This window comes from Monopterus albus, unplaced genomic scaffold, assembly GCF_001952655.1.
Source record: "Monopterus albus unplaced genomic scaffold, M_albus_1.0 scaffold1.1, whole genome shotgun sequence".
NCBI lineage: Eukaryota > Metazoa > Chordata > Actinopteri > Synbranchiformes > Synbranchidae > Monopterus > Monopterus albus.
The window spans coordinates 5,379,474-5,401,209 of NW_018127881.1; the positions used below are offsets into that span (position 1 = coordinate 5,379,474).

General features: G+C 41.6%; 4 protein-coding genes across 14 annotated transcripts in view; 1 reads left to right on the forward strand and 3 right to left on the reverse strand.

Moving 5' to 3' along the window:
- The window catches only part of yod1 (YOD1 deubiquitinase), a 15,924-nt gene extending 15,216 nt beyond the window's left edge, over positions 1-708 (reverse strand). The window contains exon 1 of the mRNA XM_020593626.1: positions 602-708. Within this exon, the coding sequence (XP_020449282.1) occupies positions 602-617 (16 nt within the window). The 5' untranslated portion in view covers positions 618-708. The remainder of the gene's footprint in view (positions 1-601) is intronic.
- Positions 709-858: 150 nt separating this feature from the next.
- Positions 859-6,121, forward strand: zgc:158258 (specifically androgen-regulated gene protein). The gene is made up of 4 exons (XM_020593413.1): positions 859-966; positions 3,452-3,601; positions 3,812-4,007; positions 4,105-6,121. Exons 2-4 carry the CDS (start codon positions 3,497-3,499, stop codon positions 5,256-5,258), a joined length of 1,455 nt encoding a protein of 484 aa, XP_020449069.1. The 5' UTR covers positions 859-966; positions 3,452-3,496; the 3' UTR covers positions 5,259-6,121.
- Positions 6,122-7,514: 1,393 nt separating this feature from the next.
- Positions 7,515-12,886, reverse strand: kif17 (kinesin family member 17). 7 transcript variants are annotated; one of them, XM_020593049.1, is made up of 15 exons: positions 12,486-12,886; positions 12,084-12,338; positions 11,721-11,867; positions 11,468-11,569; positions 11,011-11,200; positions 10,371-10,823; positions 10,084-10,187; positions 9,827-9,992; positions 9,578-9,669; positions 9,361-9,479; positions 9,061-9,289; positions 8,371-8,629; positions 8,172-8,233; positions 7,971-8,094; positions 7,515-7,863 (listed from the first exon to the last, which is right to left on the reverse strand). In XM_020593049.1, the coding sequence occupies exons 2-15, from the start codon at positions 12,312-12,314 to the stop codon at positions 7,637-7,639; spliced, it is 2,505 nt and encodes an 834-aa protein (XP_020448705.1). In that variant the 5' UTR covers positions 12,315-12,338; positions 12,486-12,886; the 3' UTR covers positions 7,515-7,636. The 7 variants fall into 7 exon arrangements, with proteins under 7 accessions (XP_020448705.1, XP_020448791.1, XP_020448622.1 ...); XM_020593135.1 differs by having other exon boundaries at positions 8,172-8,236; positions 10,093-10,187; positions 12,486-12,885; XM_020592966.1 differs by having other exon boundaries at positions 7,971-8,091; positions 8,172-8,236; positions 12,486-12,885.
- A 1,033-nt stretch (positions 12,887-13,919) lies between these two features.
- On the reverse strand, positions 13,920-21,205 carry sh2d5 (SH2 domain containing 5). Of its 5 annotated transcripts, none has more exons than XM_020591320.1 (10): positions 20,876-21,186; positions 20,314-20,375; positions 20,140-20,220; positions 19,951-20,025; positions 19,673-19,819; positions 18,698-18,898; positions 18,116-18,299; positions 16,791-16,896; positions 16,523-16,682; positions 13,920-15,109 (listed from the first exon to the last, which is right to left on the reverse strand). In XM_020591320.1, the coding sequence occupies exons 2-10, from the start codon at positions 20,362-20,364 to the stop codon at positions 14,933-14,935; spliced, it is 1,182 nt and encodes a 393-aa protein (XP_020446976.1). In that variant the 5' UTR covers positions 20,365-20,375; positions 20,876-21,186; the 3' UTR covers positions 13,920-14,932. The 5 variants fall into 5 exon arrangements, with proteins under 5 accessions (XP_020446976.1, XP_020449490.1, XP_020448663.1 ...); XM_020593834.1 differs by having other exon boundaries at positions 20,314-20,400; XM_020593007.1 differs by having other exon boundaries at positions 20,314-20,425.
- Positions 21,206-21,736: the final 531 nt, after the last annotated feature.

The following is a 21,736-nucleotide window of genomic DNA, read 5'->3' on the forward strand; positions in this document are numbered from 1 at the left end:
ATATCTCAAATACCGTAACAGCACAAACGAAACTTTTTGCAGCACAAACCAGCACAAACGAAGCACAAACGAACGACACCACTTTTGTCCAATTTGGAGCTATCTGGGGGGCTGAGTGACCTGTGGATGACCCCTAAAGATAGTGTTTAATATCTCAAATACCGTAACAGCACAAACGAAACTTTTTGCAGCACAAACCAGCACAAACGAAGCACAAACGAACGACACCACTTTTGTCCAATTTGGAGCTATCTGGGGGGCTGAGTGACCTGTGGATGACCCCTAAAGATAGTGTTTAATATCTCAAATACCGTAACAGCACAAACGAAACTTTTTGCAGCACAAACCAGCACAAACGAAGCACAAACGGATGACACCATTTTGGCTGTGTTTTGCGTTGGATGGGGGGCCAACTTCACGCACACGGACACGTGCTGTCCACCAACAGGATGATGAACTGCAGAGCAGAGGTCAAACGTCACTCTGAGCGACCTCTTTTCAAGACATTTACAGCAATAAAATGCAACACAGCGGGCGGGCACTTCCAGGTCCGTTTCAATGCAAATGTAACTGTTTACTTGAAGTAAAAAGTCAGACTTACGAAACTGTGAACACATCCGTTAAAATGTGCTGTCATCCACTTCGTGCTGCAAAAGGTGACTGTTGAAAACAACACGTCATCCAGCTGTCCAACGACTGTTATCATAGTAACTAACTTACTTTGATACCGCTTACATTTAGGCGTAACTGTCACTCCTTTTGGTAACTGAGGCAGAGATTAGCAGGTTACGACAGTTGTAGGTACGTTGCTATGACGACGCGTCTCAAGGAGAACGCTTCACTCTGATAGGCTAGAATCTTAGGGCAAAGTCCTTCCTGCGGGTAACTCAGACCCGCCCACTCATCGCTTCTTCGTTTGCACAAGAAGCAAGAGGATTAAACGGAACAAAGCGGACACTCAAACAGGTATGTGGTCGACTAATGCAGTTTTATTTGAAAAAAAAATAATTTTGTGGTCACTTAAATCTAGTCGTTTTATTTCCTTCGTGTTAGATTTATTTCTAATCGTGTTTTTCTACTTAAATTTGTGTAGCTCAGATGAAGTAAACGTGTCAGTGGTGACTTGAACAATTTTTTATTTCCTGACAGTCTAGATTTTAAAATAGTTTGATGATCTACGACTTCATGTTTATGCCTATAGTGTCGCGGTTGATGCGCTTTGTGAACTTGTTAACTAACCTATGTGTTAACATAGTCGTGTCATCTTCAGCCTTCAGTCTAGTTTATTATTTGCAAACTCGTTTCAGTTTTATGCTGGAATATAAGCTATTCTTATGCATAACGGTTGATCAATAGATGTTTGTAATTTGTATTTCTGTCGAGACTAGGGGCAGATAATCTTTATATGGAAACACATAGCCAAATGATCCTGGACTAGGAAGAATCCCAGTCCAGGTAGTGTGGGTTAATCCTCTTCAAACAGTACATTACATACAGGCCTAATAAAATCTTTGCAGGTTCCTCTTTTATAATCACAATAAAATCAACAATACAACTGTGTTATTGGGCCAGAGATGAACATTCCAAGGAATTTGACCTGGCAGTTAAATTTATTGCATCATGATGTTTAGTGAGAACTAAGCTCATCCTGGCTTTTGTGGCAGCTGCTACTGTTTGATCTGTGTGGAGATAACATTAGTGTAGTTTAACTCTGTTTAGATGTTTCACTGGAAACATCTAAACACATTCACAGGAGGTAATAACTAAGTTCAGTGGTATTAGTTTTACAGATGTTGGGACAAGGCAAAACCCCTAAAATCAGGCTATACACTTACCACCAGAACAATACACAACAGCTGACCTTGTTATATGCATCTGTTCACTCTGTCAGGTTAAAACAATAAACATTATATCAAAGTTCCCATTGTTCAGATTCATATCCTGACCTACATGCAGCAGGACAGATGGGTCCATTTACATATTGACCTGGAGATAGGGGCTTTAACTTTTACAGGGATGGGATGGCATGGCACATTATGAACAGTGAACAGGAGCACTTTTGTGCCTCCCTTGGCTTATCTGCAGCCCTTTCTTCTCAGGTGTTGAAACTTATCCAAAACTGAATTTCTTTTCACTAGGATCAGACAGGGCTTTCTTTATACTACATGTCCACCTCTATTTCTACAAAACCATGTAAAATGCATTTTTCTCTAAAATTTGTTTGTTCTGGTTGAAATGTCATGCACTAATTCAACTGCCTATTCTGTTTCTAATGGTCATATACTGTAAATGCACCACTGGGAAGAAGTGTCTCAGTGCCAGAAGGGTGCATGCCTTTTAGCAGCCCCAGGAGGACACCAATCTCTACCTACAACCAAATATCCTAATACTAGACTGTTACAGTAGCACAACATGTACTAGCTGGATACAGTATCATAGCTTTCAGGAGATCTTTGCTGTTGCCCTCCACTCCCTCCTGAAACTGATCCACTTGAGGAAGCTTAGGAGTGGCATGTGTGCTGTAATCTGAGTCACATGCAGTAAGAGGACTAGTTAGATATCTGTTCAAACACACTGAGTTATGACTCCTGTCAATCTGTACCAGCAAGGCCTGTCATCAAAAACCTAGTGTGCATGTGAGACACACAGGAAGTTACATGGTGGAGAGATAAGATAAACGTAGCAATTTAGAAAAAAAAAGTACTTATCTGTCTACAGGTGCAGCTTCTAAGGAAGATAGCAGTGGTTTTAGTTTGTTACTTGCAGACTACAGATATTTTACACTACTGTTCACCAAGCACACTGCAATCACATACACTAGGTCGATTGCCGGGCAGCCACTGGTAATAGTCAGTAAAGAATGCAAATTAACTTGCATAATTGAGTCTTGTTGTTTACAAAAGATTTTTTTACAGGTGGCATTTAGTTGCATTTGATTCATTTTTTTTTCTCAAAAGCTAAATTACAATTCCATCTTACATCTTAGAGCTAAGGGCTAAGGGCCTTCATAAGTGATGTTATTAGAAATGAAAGAAGACTGAGAAGCAAATATAAATGTTGGGTAAATGATAACGTTTTAGTGCCTGCTCTGCGTTAAAACTGTCTAGCAAAAGAAAAAAAATATTAGCGTAATATTGTAGTTATTACTGTTATTAGCTTCCATTTCACTGACACTGGCCATGTGCCAAATGTACTAATTAATTCAATTATTTGTTAGAAAGTATTTTTAAGAAAATTAACAACATGGGCCTTTAAAAGACTATGTACTTAATACGGGACATAAATGAATGCAAACCGATGGTTGTCTAGAAGAAAGGCCATCTAAAAACTAGTTTAAAATGGTTCACAGAGATCAAGTACTACTTCTGAATGCTTTTTTAAAATACTTTCACTCTGCAAAGTTTGTAGAGGAACTGTAGTTTAACTCACCATTCCTTCCCTTTTCACACAGCGAAACACAATTTGTGCCACTATCATTGTGTAAGTAGGGTACAAGATGCCTAAAAATGATAGCTGGCCAGGTGGCACCGGATTGGAGACGATCACAAGCATGGACAGTGCTGGTAGCTGTGACAGCGCTGTCAGTGCCAAATCCGGCTTTGTAAGTGACTGACTTTACCCTCTTTGATTTGACCATATGTACAGTTCTGCTACAACTGATTATACAAAACAATATGAAATATCAGGACAAAGCTATGTAGGTATTTGGTTATCTGGTTTCATATTTGTATACATTTTGAGATCATGTCATTTTTGGGACATAAAATGGTAGAATTTGTCAAAAGGAAAATCCTTCTCTTATGTACTACAGAGCGGCGATAGTCTTGAGCACCTGTCTATTGAAGAGAAGGCCTGTCTCATGTTTTTAGAGGAGACTATTGAGTCTCTGGATACCGAGGAGGACAGTGGACTGTCCAGTGATAAACCTGACCAACTGCCCAGGCCTGGCAACCTTGCTGCCAAACTGGCTGACCTGTCAGCCTCCATGAGCAAAGACATGCTCAATGGTAAGTTATTTTCTGGGGACAGATGCAGAATTAGCTGTACAGCACTCAATAAAACACAGAAGTTTTAGTTAAAAACATGTGCTTGTTTGTCTTTCAGATTCATTGAAACATGCTCTGAAGGAACCCATTAAGGAAAACGCTGACACCAAACCCATGCAGAGCTACCGGGTTCCTACACCTCTAGTTGTTGCAGGCAGCCCTCCATGTTCTGTACCCAGTATTAAACCAGGCGTTCCTCCAGACAAGCCTCAGGTTACTCCTTCAAGCAACAAACTGGGCCACAAATACAGCCAGAAACCTGCTGCTCCCCCAGTACCTTTAGAAGTTAATGTGGTGATCGCTCCTCACACAAAACCCAGGGACTACTCAGTTATGACACCTCAGGCTCCATTATCAAGAGGACCTCTGTCCTACGAGGCACTTGTTCATCTCCAGCAAAGTGCCTCCACAAAGAAGACCCCTTTGTGTCCCACAGTTGATCATACGATAGACTTGGACATGAGCCTTCCTGTCCCAGTGGAAGGTCAAAACCTTGCAAATCTGCCAAGATCTGACAAATCCCACTCAGAGGCTCCTAAGTGTAGGACAGCTCCTCCAGTTGTGGCCCCTAAACCCAAAAAGATTCCTGCTAACATATCTGTGAAAACATGCAACGAAGCATTGATAAGCCCAGACTCTTCATACAGTGTCAAGTATGCGCCAGATACCCGGGTGGTGAGACTGGAAGCTCTGAAGAAGCTTGGCCTCCTGACAGAACAGCCTGAAAATGAGACAGTAGCTTCAGTGTCTCCCCCTAAATCTCACACCTCTTTGGACCCAACAAGTAGAGCATTTAAAAGAAGAGGGCCATCTAATGTTAATACATCCACAACCCCATCGTTGCACCCAGAGCCCAGAAACAGGTTTCTGCAGAGCAGTGCCAGTTCCCACCACTATTCCAGACATGAGCAACAGCCTGCATCTGTATCACATCCTGCTCAATCCAGTGGAATGAAGATTGCTGGTCTGAGGTGCTCTGCTCCCCCGGACAACCACACAACTGGCAACAATAGTCCTGAACCACAACATATGACAGCGAGCGAGCCAGTAAAATCCACCACGACACCTCCACCTGTACCCCATAAACCTTCAAACTCAGTTGAATATACTGTGATGGTGGTGCCCAGGACGGGAGCTGATCGAAAAGAAGCACTCAGAAAGCTGGGACTGTTAAAAGACAAAGAGGTAAAGAGCAGAAGTCTGCCTGCCTAAATGCAGTGCTCAGAACGCGTTCAAAAGTGCCATCAGCTTAAAGACAGTTAAAGTATTAAGTGGGAACTTGGCATCTAACCAACTAAAGCAGACTAGGATAAAAAAGAGGAACAATTTGAAGGGCAATGCCAGACGTTTAAATCTGTGCTGTAATTACTTGTATGCGTGCAGTTTCTTTCCAAATATTCTTCTTCTGTAGGGTTCGCAAGAATCTGAAAATGCACCACAGACATTTCAAACTTCACTAATTTGATAAAATTGCCTGCTAATGTAGTGCCATCCAGTGAGAATCTCTTATGCCTCTTTAGCAAATTTAAGTAGGACTCAGGTTTTTAAGAAATTATTAATAATAATTCAACTGTATGTTGTATGTACATGTGATGTTGTGGATTTCCATTCATCTTTTGTCCTCATTACACTGTACATAACATGCCGCTCGACTTAAAAGGAAACAACTCACTTCAGCTAAATTTTTACCAGTTGTTTGATAATTCACAGATGTGCCTGTAACCGGATTGTTGAGTATATTTTTTCAAGAAAAGCAAATATGTTTATTAAGCTTAATTATTGTAAAACAAAACAATGTGTTTTGGGGTGTTCAGTGTTTTCTAAACTGAAGTAGCTATCGACAACGTGATTATTAGGAGAAACAACTATTTGTTTCCGCTCATGTTTTATACTGTATAGGAGGTTTAGATGGTCTTAAAAGGTTTGACAAATTGTGTTCCTGTGAATGCCTTCATAGTCTAACTACCGGAAACGTTCATCTGTAATGACAAAAATGCCTAACTATTCTTTACCATTAGTGTCACTGAGAATAAAGTCTGCACTTAATATATTGTGTATTAAAATCTTTATCTTCACACAATGTAAGTTCAGTTTTCTACTTTACATCAGTCCATCTATTCCTGTGCCAGTGAGAAAATACAGTCAACATGAATTATACAGCTTAGTTTCTGAAGCCGTTACTGTACACTGTGACCTATCATTTGAAAAGCAATTAACTTGGAGCTCTAAATGGTTTTCCTCTTCACACTAGGCTGGGTAACAGGCACAAAGACCATTTATAATTCAGTCAAACCTTCATCCCTGTAAACCTGCATTGTGGCTTTACCCCTCTGCTTCAGCCAACACTCCAATTACAGAATGACCATCAGTCATGCTGCTCATCTTACACACCACTGGGGCGATGAGAAAGCCAGCTCAGCTATTCTTTCATTACCTGACTATCTTGAACCCAACCTCCATGTGAAACAGCGCTTTCCTTTGTTTTCCTAACATCCCTTGCCTGCAAGACTTTTACTTCTTCCTGAAGTATCTGAATAGCTACTCATCTGTTATGTAACAATCTTGAAGCCTGAATTGAATTAGTGTGTGGTTGATTACTGCAAAAGACATTTACAGCCTTCTATAGAGTTGTCTCTCAGTAAGACAAGAACCCCCCTCATGGACCAGTATCTGTCTAGTATGGCTGCCAGCAGGCAAATAATGGGTGTCAAATTTAGAAACTGTCACGGGCCATAAGTAATATTAAATAATGGTTGAAGAAATCGGATCATAGACAGAAACTCAAAGACAGAACTCAGTTTATTACTAGAGATATGAATTCAGCTACAGTGTTTGAAAGGTTTCTGTGCTGAAAGAGGGAAAAAGTAAACAGACTGCTGCAACAATACAGATTCCATCATTGGGAATATTTTAAATGACTGGTTATTAAAATAAATCAGTCACTTTGATCCTGCCATGAAAATCAAAATTTTCATATTTCACAAATTTGGCTTAGCAATGCTGACCTCGGAGGTCACATGTAGCATGAGATAATGTTCTACTACTACCTGTCAACATGATGCAACAGGTCCCCTGACCCACTGTGTGCCAAGTCTTTTTGCTTTTACAGCACAATCTGGTCCGACATGTCTGGGATATTTTCTTCTAACTGTTCTTAACATTACAAATTAAGTTTAAACAGCTTTTCTTAAAGTCAGTGAAATTAGCCAATAAAGTGCGTACATTAATTTATTTTATCTGTTCAGCAGCAAGTGTAGAATTTTAAATGACAGAAAACATTAAAATTGTGGCTTACAATCACAAAGAGCAAAACAAATGATTAATTAGATGTGAAATTTCGAAGTTATAATAGCTGGACTGAGTCTCAAAATGCACAAAAATCTTTAAATACAGTGCAATATTTCAAGGGTAGTATCAAACTTAAGGTAGCATTTTGTTCAAAATGAACATTCAAGGTATGATTTTAAAAAAAAAAACTGGACTCAAAGTAAAAAAAAAAAACCTTGCTGTGTTCATTTCTGGTAAGCAGTAACATGACAAATATTTTACAGAAGGCGAGGTGTGGGAATACACAGTCTTTTCATGTCTCGTCATTGTGAATGAGAGATTTGCTTTTCTTGCGCTTCACCTTGCTGTTGGACACGAGGACGCTCAGCGATTCCAGTCGAAAAGGGCGTGGTGGGATGGAGTTTGAGCTTACAGGTGGGTTTGTGGTGGAACTGCTGACGGTTAGGTGGGTCACCCCATTGACCAGTGGAGGGGAGTGGATGGCTGCTGGAGAAGAGCACCATCAGAGACCAACATAGGAAGACCATGCCTAAATGTGAAGTGAACTAGCATTGTGACTGCTGCTGAAAATCATCTCACTTGTATTCTTTAATATTTTTATTTTAAGAGGAGATGTGTGCAGGTCCTGGGTCTTACTGTGTCTCTTGGCAGCGTCACCTCCCAGCAGCTGGCTGGCTCTTTTTGACTTGAAATAGCTGCTGACGATGTTCTCACTGTCACTCCTGTCCAGCATTTCTTTATATCTGTCCTCTTCCACCTGCTAAAAACACAGAGGAGTAAGACTGTGTCTTTGTTTCAGGGTGTGTGAGTTAGAATATGCATGGAACATAAACACACCAGGAAAGGCTCTCCACCATCTCCACTAGCTGTGCCTCCCCTAGTTGAAAGTTTTGGAGGCACTGCTATGAGAAAGAAACAAAGAAAGAAAATATGTGAGGAAACAAATCTGCAAACACACACCATTTGCATCATTACTAAAAATTGATAGGCTTTTACTTGATCTGTTTTCTATGTGCCCTCATTTCACATGTTGTACCTGAAGGCAGCATTGTTTTCTGCACCATCACGTCTGGCGGCTTCCACGTGGCGCTATCCTCATCCCAGACAGCTTCTTTCTTCAGGCGGTCCAGGTTGCTGTAGTTGCAGTCACGGCGCACCAGGGGCACCATACGCTCCAGTAGGCTGTGCATCAGCTGACCCTCCCTCTCCAGCCGCCGGATGGTTGCCAGGTAATCATTCCTCTCCACTTCAAACTCTGCCTGCAGGTCACGGATCTCCAGTTTGGCTGCTTTGAGCTGTCCCAACAGGTTTGTGTGATGCATTGGTTGACTAATAGCTCTTAAAGCTTAAAGACTTTGAAATTTTGATTTGAGACATTATGAATTATCAGCTAGTGCAACCTCTTAAGATTTTGGTGTTCTGTAAGCAATGCACACTGAGAATGCTGCATTGTACTGAGGTTTTAATGTGCAAAACCCCACCCATTTTTACCTCACAACTCAATCTCAGAGAATATTTTTCTAAAAAAATTCAATTATACTAACAGGGACAACATATTTGGAAAGTTTTATAGTGGAACACTATCAACAAACTCATGCCCTAAAGAAGACCAAAATGATACAGTACAGGCCATTCTCAATGACCACTTCCATTTCTGAACATTGCTCTGAATTTATTGTATGTTGCACAGAACCTGTTATTTAGTCCTAAAGCTGCAGTGACTCACCTTGCCCTGCACCTTAACCAGCATCTGGCTTTTGGCATGGACCTCTTCCTGGATGGAATTGTAGACATTCAATAGCACATTTTCACTCTCCTCGCTGTTCTCAGACAGTGCTGTGATAAGCTGGACTTTCCTCTGATCTGCCAGTTTCTTCCTCTGCCAGTGTCTCTGCTGTAACTCTTTGTTCCTGGCCTGCTCTCCTCCTACCACCTCCTGTTCCAGCTGCTTCAGCCTGTGGAGAAGGTAGATGAATAGGGCATGACTGTAAAAGTGTGAGCATATTTATCACTTAAGTTCACAAACCTTTCCAGGACATGTTCCTGGTCCAGGGGCCCAGCTGTGGTGACATCAGTCGAGCCTATGAGCCCGTCTTCGTGAGGGTGACCTTTTTGGACTTGAACTGCTGCACAAGGTACAACAGTCTGGCTCCCCAGAATGAGGAAATAATGAGTTACTAATAATCAGTTTTCTCATCTTCAGTTTTTGAATGATTAGTGACAACGGTAGCGGTGGACAGAACCTTGGCCAAAGAAACTTCCCCAGTTGCACTTTGGGCCACTAGATCAGCACTGAGGCAGAGCTGTTCTTCAGCCACCATACAGCTTGAGCTCACTGATGTTGGGAAACAAAACAATGCAAAGTTGTGTCAGTAAACATGGTGTGGACACAACAAAAAAGAACTTCCTACTTGACATGAGTGTTGATTCCCTAGTGCTAATGGATTTATAAACTAGTTACATGATTCTTTGCTGGAGACAGTTTATTTTACCTTTCTTTGGGTCAGAGCTCCTCCTGCTGGCTCCAGCCTTCTCCAGATTAGACAGCTTGGATTCATAGGAGGAACACAAGGCTGCAATGTCCTCCTGCAGCTTTGCTTTGGATTCCTGCTCTGCATGATACTCAGCCTGCAACTTTGCCAGCCTCTCCTCGTACTCCTGTGGAGAGAGTACAATACAGACCCATAAATCACTCGGTCCTTACACAGTGCATGTAGAGATGGGAACAGATATATTGCATGGGAATAACTGAGGTTTCCTCTTTAATCTTCTCCTTCTCTGCTTCTGTGGTGTTGGACTGTGGCCTTGTAGGAACATCAGGGGATGCCTCAGACAACCGACCAGCCAGCAGAGCTTCACCATAAACAAAAGGACAAAATACACTTTCTTGGCAACACAGGTAATGGAAGGAATTCAACAAATACAATGCAAATGAAACACCTCCTAATGAAGACATCTAAATTATTTGGCAATATTAAAATAATAAGATGCTGTTTTCTGTATATCAAAACACTAGTCACAAAGTATATAATTTACTTGAAAGGTTAGCAGTGCCCAGCTGGCCTGAGATGAGGGCCCGCAGCTTCTTGATCTCTTCTTGATACTCTCGGAGCAGAGCGTCCTTGGGGTCCTCGTTGATACGAGGTCTGTTTTGGATGCTCTTTGCCCGGTTTGCATAGCGTAGTGTGCTCAAGCTTTCCTCATAATTGCTATCTGCAGGGGAGACGCAGGCGATCATTAAGGTGCGTGTGCTTCCTCCTAGAGAGTCTTGCAGCAGCCTGGTCAGCTTGGAGTCCCGGTAGGGGATGTATTTGGAGCGTCCGTCCACCAGGGCAGAGATGACATTTCCCAGGGCTGAGAGGGAGAGGTTGATCTTGGTGGCCTCGCGCAGTCGCTCCCCAGTCGCACCAGTTTTAGACTGACGCTCACTTCCTGCTAGGTCAACAAGGTTGAGTTTGCCTGCTCGCAGATGGTCCTGGCCGGAGGCATCTGAGAACATGGGTGACAAGGAGACCGTAGATAAAACAGGCATGCAACTTTGTATTCTTATCTTAAATTTTTTGGCAAAAAAAAATTTCACCCTTAGATATGAACACTGTTGGAAATGAACTTTGATTTCAGCTGTCTTCTTCAGTTCTTGACAATCATGCTGACATATATAATTGTGTGTGTTCACCAGTATTGCAGATCTCCAAGTGGATGGTGAAGATGGAGTGTGAGCGGGAGGAGTCTTTGTTCATCAGCGTGTAGCCCACAGCCCGGTTCCTCCAGCCCTGCTCAATGATTCTCTCGCATTCCCCCACACTGTGCACTGTGTGCATGGACAGATCTCGCACGTATACCCCTTTCTCTGGATGCTCTTTCAGCTAGGCATTCATCAACCACACAAAAACACATACACAACCAAAATCTGTCAGCTTGTTCAACCACCTTGACCTTCAAGGAATTAACTACTGTTCTTTTAGGTCACCATGGCAACTTGTACAGTATTGTGCACAAAGCTTAAGCACTCAGTCTGAGAAAAGGTTTCATAATCATTTTACTTACCAAAGAGCAATAACCTTTTTAGCTTCTAATGTTACACTGTGTCGACTGATTTGTTTATTGAAACAAGAATGCTTCAAGAGCCTTACCTCCAATCTCTGTTTGGTGTCATTTCCCAAAAGGTCTCTGATTTCTTCATTGTAAATCTCCAAGTAGGAAGCCCTCACCAAGAACTTTGTATTTTCTGCACACTAGCAGATAAACACATAAAATAATTCTATTTCATCACACAAAGCTTAGATAAGCTAGGACAGAGACTAGGACTAGTAAGTATGCAGACTGCCCCCAAAAACTGTATACACTTGAATACGTGGCACAATTAACAACAATTGTTGGATCTACCTGAATACTCTCAAAGATGTGCTCAAAGGCCCGTGGGATGACTCCCCTCTGGGCTGCAGGCTCAGATACCCCCTGCATTGTAAAAGACTTGCCACTTCCAGTCTGTCCATAGGCAAAAATTGTGCCATTATAACCCTCAGTGACACTCTGTAAAAAAAAAATGAATGTGGCATTAGTGACACTTTGAATGTGTATTCTTTAAAGAACCAACACCCTGCTGACCTTTTTAATAAGGAGGGTGTTAAGTTAATAATGAGGTCTGCACTCAGTAGCAATAGGACAGGCTGCTGATGTTAAGCAGGGTGTCCAGTGACCAGGCTGTTTATGTGTATTGGCACTGAATGCAAAAAACCAAGAGCTTACCTCAACCAAAGGATAGGCAGTCTCATTGTACATCTGCTCAGTTGTTTGATCAGTGAAATAGGTCCCATCAAAAGTGAATTGTTTGGGTGGCTCGTCCACTACCCCAGGCTTCTCTATGAAGCATTGGCAGCGTTGCAGGTCCATGGACAGCACCATCTGAGAACCAAGAGTCTTCTCCCTGTCATCCAGAGGCCTGCACCTGACCACCACTTTCACCGACTCTGACCCCATGTCTCACCATTCACAGATGAGCAGCTGGTTTGTGCAGTAGGTAACAGACAAAAGCAAGGGATTTTTTTCTTTATAAATACATGTCCACAGAATGGAGCTGAAGCAGGATCCTCATTAGCTAGTTACTTAACTAATCAGATGACACACTCTGCCCTCTAACAGTTAACATACCAGTTTAAGTCCAACAGGAATGATGACCAGAGAACAGAAACATATTCAAAGGAAAAGCAGAATAGAGGCAGGAATATTTCCAGACGATGTTGATCATCTTCCTCAGGTAGCTAACATGTCGTTAAAGACCCTCTGCTCCTCTTCCAAAGGTATTTTGAAGTTGCCAAGCAACAATAAACAAGGTTGGGGAGTGAAACGGCCAGCATTACATCGCAAGACTCAGAAGATAAAGGAAGAAACAAATATTTTCCTATAGCTATGTGTTTACCTCTACCTTAATCCACAACTAAATTATTCACTCTAACCCTAAACAGTCGTGATTTACGACTGATCCCAACACCAAACCAGTTACCTCCGTCTACTCCCAAGTCTTGGGATCCAATACATCCACGGGTGAAACGGCCCCAGAGCGGCGGCCATTTTGGTGAGGACGGAGTGAGGTCGAATTTCACAAAACACCAAGTACAACAGAATATTGTTAGGTATTTTTAGTCAAATAGAAAATAGATAGATGCTTTATGTATTAGAAATGTTTAGTGGAGATAGGATGTCTAGTTAGACTGTTAAATGCTTAGGCATGCTTATGAGTTTCTACAGGGAACATCTGGTCAAGGATAACTAGAGAGAAGAGTTGATGACTGTCAGCAGACAGGGTGTTTAATATTATTATTATTATTATGACGTGTATAACTGTAGCCTTAGCCATAATATGTTCTTATGTTTAAGTCACGACATGTCACTAGAAGTCTGTGAGAATGTTTTTAGCTACACACCACTTAATCAACAGACATACACATTCACACGTTGATTGGGATATAATGTATAGGCCTGGTGGGTTCAGGGTCTTTCATCTTACATCTGCCTGCGAGCAGTTTGGAGGTGCAAGATACCTGAGTGTGTAATGTTAATTTTACCTGTGATCCTTTGAATAAATCAGCACTGTTTTGAAGTTAGTTGGACTGTCTCGTCTCTCAGAGTTAGCAATGGTAACAAGAACCATAGTCCTACAATATAAAGTTATATCTTTGCATGTTATTGCCACAAAGTCATGTTTTGTCTGCGTAAAGGTTTTTTCTTTTTAGCAAGAAATAAAGCTGCAGTCCCTTTATGAAGATGTCCTGGCTCCATCTTCCATCCATAGCTAAAATTAAGGCAGCTTTTTTAAAAATCCAAATCGTTAACAGTATATTCATTCATTTGAAAAATTACACAACATCCTAATTTGATCCAACTTTTCCAAGTTAGCGTTTCCTGTGCATATTAGTACGCTACACTGTTAATGTCAAAAGGTTTGAACGCCTTTTGCTAAATGCCAGGTAACAAAAGCAACATATCTGGTGGTGTTTCTTGTCAAACTATATAACAAACCATTACATCAGTAAAACAGTTACAGTAGGGAGCAAACTACTAACAAACAAAATCTGATATTTCAAATCTATTTCATGTACACAGTTGGCTGTTGATTAGGTACACACAGCTAAAATGAATGTAGTGTTTAAAGAGCCCTGCAAAAAATCACCTCCATGCAAGTTATAATGCAGCTTTTTGAAAGTTTCTGGAGCTGAAATAACCAACTAGTTAGATAAGATTCTTCAATTCATTTTTCTTTTTAGTTAGTAAGCCAAATGAAAGGATTTGCAAAACATAATATGGTTTTGGATAGTTCTTTAATTCTGCCAAGCTGTGAGGGGCCTTATAAAAAATGCTCAGTCTGTGGTAGACCAAATGATTAACAGAAGAAATAATCAGCAGACTCTGGTCATGTGTAGAGAAGGCCATTTTCTATCAACTGGTATTTCAGTTACCTTGTCCACCCCAGTATGTCCCCCAACATGATCAGCTGAATTAGTGCCTCTCTAAAACAGTTTCAAAAGAAACTGATCATTATAACCTAAAAATTATAAAACTAATAAACTGGCACTGAACCAGCAGGTTACAGAAATCAATTGAGGTCATGGCCACATTTCCTCATGGACATGATAGTAGTCTTGCTTAAAATTTTTTTTTTTTTTTTAGGTCTAATGTTATCAGAAAAACATACGTATAAACAAGATTAAAACTCAATGAAACAATAAAAATTGGCCACATATATTTGAATAACATTTACCATGCAAAAAAAAAAAGAAAAATAATTATGGCCATCACGTGCAAAAACACCAATAAACTTATGAGCCCTTATAGGCACATGCTTTTTAAAAAACAAAAAAAAAAGATGCTAAAAACATAAAAAGCAGCAAGCACAAAATATCACATCTTTGACGAATAAGTACCCTGTGAGGAAATGGTGTTTATGCTATATACATTAAGTGCTATATTTGTTGAGGTGCATTGCGTTACTGCACATTAAGACTCCCTACAACACCACGTGATTAAAAAGTAAGAGATGATATATGTGCAAAAGAAAGAACCCTGGAGCTTGTGTCCCGGGTTTAGCCCCATTCCTTTCCTTAGGTACTTTTCATTTTGGCTTCGTTCAGATTCACAGTCTGCAGTTTGCTGGTATTTTCCTCCCACTCGTAACAGTGGTTTACCCGGGCACAGCTCAGCGGGCACGGCAGCTCATCCTGGGCTTCGGTGTAATATTCAATCAGTTCTGCTATGGAACTGAACTCAGTCTTGCATTTCTACCACAGAGATAAACCAAAGAAACAAGAAGAAGTTGTTATAAAACCACAAGCTGCAAATAGCATTACACAGAAATTGGCATGCAAATATATTTAGAACTAAATGCCGACAACAATATAATTGTTCTTGGTTTCAGGGGAGTGTTGGAGTGATTAGGGTTGTCTTTGTGTCATTTTGTTGATTTTCCCCTTAAATACACTGATCAGCCACAACATTAAAACCACCTGCCAGTACTGTGTAGGTCCCGCTTATGCAGCCAAAACAGCTCTGACCTACTGAGGGATTCCACAATACCTCTGAAGGCATCCTCTGGTATCTGACACCAGGACGTTAGCAGCAGGTCCTTGAAGTCTGGTAAGCTGCGAGGTGAGGCCTCCATGGATCAGATGATTTTCCAGCACATCCCACAGATGCTCAATCAGATTGAGACCTGGCGAATTTGGAGACCAAAGTAATACCCTGAACTCTGTCATGTTCCTCAAACCGTGTGGTGTGGCCACTGCCATCGGGGAATACTGTAGCCAAGAAGGGGTATACTTGGTCTGCAACAATGTTTAGATAGGTGGCATGTGTCAAAGTAACAACCACATCAATGGCAGGACCCAATGTCTTCCAGCAGAACGTTGCCCAGAACATCACACTGCCTCCGCTGGCTTGCCTTCTTCCCATAGTGCTTCCTGGTGCTGTCTCTTCTCTGGGTATATGACGTATATGCACCAAGTCATCCACATGATTTAAAATAAGATGTGATTCACTAGATCAAACTACCTTCTTCCAATTGGTCCACAATGTTTAATGTTGTGGCTGATGAGTATTAAGTCCAAATACTTGTTTTGACACAAAAATTAACACCCACAGGCCCACACACCTAAAAGTGGGGTGTTGTGTGGCACACCTGTGTTGATATCCACTGATGTGTATTTTAAATGCAGTCCCAGACCTCAGTTTCTAAATAAAACACTGAATTACAGTTCAAATAATTGATAAGAATGGCATGGTTTTTTATATATGTCACTTGATATTAGCTTGATGAATTCACAAGCATTTGGACAAGCAGATATACAAATATAGATGCATTTATGTTGAAAAAAGTTATCAAAACCTGTAAATTTAGTGAAAATTGGACTTGAAGGGGCTAATATTTGTGTGACATATTGGATACAAAACCATGGAATCAGCCTTAAAATATTTTTAAAAATATTTATTAAAAATTAATGATTTTAAGTTGAATGTTATTCATAATGCAACCTGTAAAAAAACAAAAGCAAAACAAAAAAGAAAAAAACAAATTCATCAGTTCTGGGGAATGAACCATTTTGTTTCTACCACAAATCTAAGCTAATAATAGCTTGGCAGTCTTGATGTTTGCTAATGTTTGGATAATATTCAACCTACCTTGACAAAACACTTACCTCTAGCAGGAATTTCCCTTTACGAGTGTTTTCTATGAGGTGGGTGACCAGGCCAGATGGGAAGCGAATGATGATGGAGCCACATTTGGGTTTTTTAGGATGAGGGCACAGGAGGTATGAACCCAGAACATCATCTTCGAGAAGAGAAAAGCTGCTGTCTCTAAAACGGAGAAGAAGGTCACTAGTAAAAAGGCCTGACATATTCATGAAAAACTAAAGGCAAGAGAAGGCATCAATCATTGGAGTTAAATGCACAGAGGACGCTCACGTTGCGATTCCAGCCCAACACCATACAGCTTGAGCCAGTGCTTCTTCGGTTTCGGCCAAGCTCGGAGCTCGGGATCTCTTCCCCGTCATCTCGTCTTGCTCCTTTTCTGTTTCACATATTAGAGGAGAAATCTTTCTGAATTCGTATTTAAATTCCAAGAGGTGCAAAAATGGAGATATTGTACCACCTGTGTTTGTGCGAGAAAACAACCAATGTAATCTGAACTTGGTGAAGGGAATGTTTGGTGTAAAGGTGAGACGGTGATAAGCCTCAGGGCGCAGTGCTTTGGTGTGAATAAGCTTTCTAGGTATTGGTTTTCCACCAGCTTTGTCTGCGTGGAAAATCAGCCTGTGTAACCCAAACATTGTGAAGGGCGTGTTTGGTGTAAACACAACACTGCTCAGGTGAAGAAAGCAAGGGATGATTCAGTAACATAAAGCCAAAGTTTGTCTGTCATCATTTTGAGGCCTGTGACACACCAAGCCGACGGTCGGCCATCAGCCAATGCTGGGCTGTCGGTGAGCATTGGTTACCCTAGTTTTGGTGGTGTTTTCTGCACCAATGACATTCCTGTCAGGGGCGTTTCAGCATGTTGAATCAGCAGCTGATGCCATCGGCGAGAGAGACCACTGACTGGTTGTTCAGTTTAGCAAATCAATGCATGAGAAGACAAAGGCCAGGGATGCCCCTCGCGACCGTCGCTGTAGTATTCCCCAGTTTAGTGAGGTTTCTTCCGATGTTGCCTCTGCAAGTTCCTTTCTTCTACAACCAAAAGACAACACCACCAGTGCCATTTGCAACTTTTTGTCATAAATATTCTCAATTAGAAGTAGCTATAAATCACAAGGGGTGAGAGAGAGAGAGGCTTTGTTTAGTTTATCTGTGTTTACCTACATCTTCTGCTTCTAATAAATACAGACTACAGCCATCTACTAGAAGGGAAAGTCATTGCCTCCCTTGCAGGTGCAGAGCGTATGTCCGAGTTGGCCACTGGCTATAGTCTCAATGGTGTGCCACTTTTTGGCCCAGACGAAGAGATGTGAAGTGACGCAACAGCTGGCCTTCACCAACACTAGTTCTCTGATGTCGGCTTGGTGTCTCTCTGCCCTTTGAGCCAGATTAACATCTGTGAGACAAGCTCAACAGGGAGAAGCTCTTAGAAAATACCCACGTGATGCAAAACCATTATCAAGTAGTCTATATTACAACAACTGCCTACTGACACCCCAACATACAGTGAGTGATTGCCCATCACCTAACACAGAGTCTGCTTTACCTAATGAACTCTTTGAATCTTGAAAGAGCTCTGTGAACACTTGGCCCACCTTGTGACGCATTCAGTCGCTCCTGAACACTGCGCTGTTTAAGCGGCGTGAAAGTGAAAGAGCGGTAAGCCCCAGAGCGCAGCGCTTTGGTGCGGATAGCTTGCTTCCGCACCAGGGAAGGGGTGGAGAAGAGGGAGGCTTCATCTTGGCTGCTCTGCGGTGCGTCAAGTGGCTTCTGACCTTTCTATAGACAAGTGGGGAAAAATATTGCCTGAGTGCAAAATGTTTAATTGTGAAGACATTTTGTTTTGTCATTCAGTAGCTGCTACTCTTGATCCTTTAAGCCTCTAACTTTGAGTCCTCTGGTAAGGAGTGTTTACATTTATTATGAAGATCACAAAGTTCTAAAAGCTAAACATTTTATGGAGAGGTGTTAAATGATGCATAATACAAACTTTTAATTTAACATAATGTTGCAGCCATTAAAACAATGCCTTATGTGGTTATGGCCAGAATATTTCACACTAGGCTGTCAATTAGGGCTGCAACTATTTTCACTGTTGAAAATAGGCAAACACTACAGGTAAGAACAACACACAATGATATTAACTTGTAGGAGTGAACAGATGTTAAGCTCCAGACCTTGGTGTTCGTCAACAGCCCTTGAAAAGGGGCTCTTCTGAAGGACACCAAGGCACTGACACTGAGAGGGAAACCGTGGTTGAGCAGTGAAGGATTACGACGAGGCACTGAGCCAGCAGAGCGTTCCTGGGCCTCCTCTGGGTGCTTCTCTAAGTAAGACAGCTGGAAACAGCGGCACAGCAGCAGGTTCAGGAACTGTGCCTACAGAAGAGCAAGTGAACACACACACAAAAAAAAAAACTGAAGAGTTACACTTAGACATATGGCAATTTCAGGGCAATGCAGTGTCTAATATTGTAAGCTTCTACTGTGCCACGGTGCAGTTTGATTAAGCAAATACTTAAGTCATCGGAAAGTTCATCTCGGTGCATTTTTGATGGACTGATGGCAGTACTTTCCAACTTTGTTAGAACCTTCTCATGCACCAACATACAGATCTCTTTCATACAATACATACAGTTGGGTCCAGAAGTATTTGGATAGTGACACAATGTTCGCCCCTGTACACCACCACAATGGATGTGAAATAAAGTAATGAAGTTGTCTCTGCAATTTAACAAAAATATCACATTAACCATTTAGGAATTACATTTTATAGATCCCCCCCCGTATCAGGTGTGTTCAAGTCCACCAATTCACTTAGTCTTTCCTCGATCCACCTTCATCTAAGAAGGCATCTTCCAGTTTCTGATTGACTGAGCACACCTGATCCAGGTAAAGAGCAGGGATAGTGGGAAAACAGGCAGGACAGCAGCCCTCAAGGACCAGCATTGGCCACCCCTGATATAGAGCTAATTACTTGTGGTGGCGCACAGAAGCAAGATTACAAAAACTGTCACTGTACATATTCTCATTTTGATGAATCACAAGTACATTTGTCAAACAACCATAACGTCAAATTTTAAGGTTTTTCCTGTTAAAATGTGGGAAAAAGTGCAACTTTTCTCTCAAGAATTCATAGACCCGTTTTCTTACCGCCCTGGCATGCCTAGCTTGAAAAACATGGCAGTACAACTGGGCATCAGTGATGCCTGGGTTGTGGGAGACAAAGGCGAACTGGGCATCAGTTGGCCGAGCAGTGGAAAGAGAGACTCTACGCAGGGCATGAGCCATCAGGAGGGTCTGAGGACAAGGAGGGGGACATAAGACACGAGGATGCTTGACTGACTGAATCTCCATTTCAAACTTCAATGCTTCCAGACAGAGTTGGCGGGATATACAAGTTCTCATTTGAGACAAATCACCATCCTTACCGTTTCATCCTCATCATACATTTTCACACCTTTGATGGAGAATTTTAGGGACACAGGCCGCCTCCGGTTGCATGTCTGATGGAAAACAACCAACATATAAGAGATTGTACTCTCCATTAAAACATATTAGTTTATGAGCTTTTTGAGATACTGTTAATTCCAAGAGTTCTCACATGGATCTGGACCTACTTTAAATAACTTCATCTGAGTGTGCAGTTGCTCCATCTGGTCATCCAAACAGCAGTCATCCACGGGAAATGAGCCCACATACTTTACAGTAAAGGCAGAAGTTCAGGTTTAAAAAAAAAAAGACGCACACAAAAAGACTAAATGCAAATTTAAAAGTCACATTTCTAGACTTACCTCTGCAGATCGTGTCACTGCATCATCTCCTCTGGCCGGTGCCTCACCCATGCTGCCTGTTTCTGTAAAACCGGACAACAAGGCAGTCTTGGCAAAGCCTTCGTTAAATAGCCTGCCTTTCAAAACATTAGAAGGAATTACTTAACGCTAAACTTTAATCTAAAATAATCACAGTGCCACAAATACATAACAGGGTGTAGGTTTAGCGGCGTAGTGTGTCCTCTATGCCTGCACCTTGGAATACACAGGAAGACTAATCATGGTTTGGGGCTTTTTAATGAATAGCTGTGTATTTTTGGCATGAGAACTGTTTTGGAGTTTGTTGACCCTTTTCCATTTTCCAGCTCCATACAAGTTTGAAGGCGCTGCTGAAACCACAGGAAACTTTTGGTTCGTGTTTACTGAACTTGTCTGCTCTGACATGCGGGTAAACACCGGACGAAACCCGAAACAGAAATGACCCGCGTGTTGGACGAAAACCCTCCGCCTAACATGTCAACCTTAGGGAGCTTCTGAGCTCAGTTTACAGGTTACACCAACGTTTCATATCATGGAAACTCACCTTTCAGACTCGGCGTCTCCGCCCAGTCTACGTTCTTCACACGCCGCTGACACCGAGGTCCTCCTCGCCTCTACCTGCCGCCGCTCCCGTGGACCAGGTGTGCTGTCGCTGCTGGACCGAGGGGGGACTCGATGGAAGTGAAACCCGCAGACTGGGTGTCTATGAACACCTCCTACCCTAAGACATGACAGGCGTTGACTCACCTCGCCCACCTTCTGCCCCTTTCTCTCTGGCCGGACGTTTTCCCAGCCCGCACATTCCTTGTAATTGCGTAATTAATCCTGGTGACGTCACAAGCCAAGTAGTAACTTTTTTTTTTTTAACTCCACTAAAACAGACCTGGTTCCGAAGAAGTAGTCCTACTGGAAACCAGTGGAAACACAGTGTGACATATGACTGGTGGTAATCCTTCACTGTGCCTCATACAAACCTTTACTGGGTGAATTTCCAGGAAGTGAAATAGTCAAATCTGGTGATTCAGATCATTTCAGTTAATTATTAGCCTTTAGGTAGTACAACCTGCTAGTACAAGAAACCCATAAACTAACAATTTATGACTTATAATGGGCAAAAAATACTATATGTTCTAGAACCAGAAAAAAAGTGATTTCTCCTGTATTCCTAATTATATAATTAAGTGTAGTGTGTAATTAAAAATACCCAATTTATAAATATAGCCATTTTATTAATGACTCGGGGAAAAAACAAAGTCTTAACACAAGGAATACATGCATGCAGGGTATGTATGGACTAATATCCCCTTTTTCTTATTCACAACATACATTTCTGAACAGTTTGGTACTGAATTACAACTGTGAAGCAATAAAATTAACTGGTGTATATGCTATCTTTACACATTAC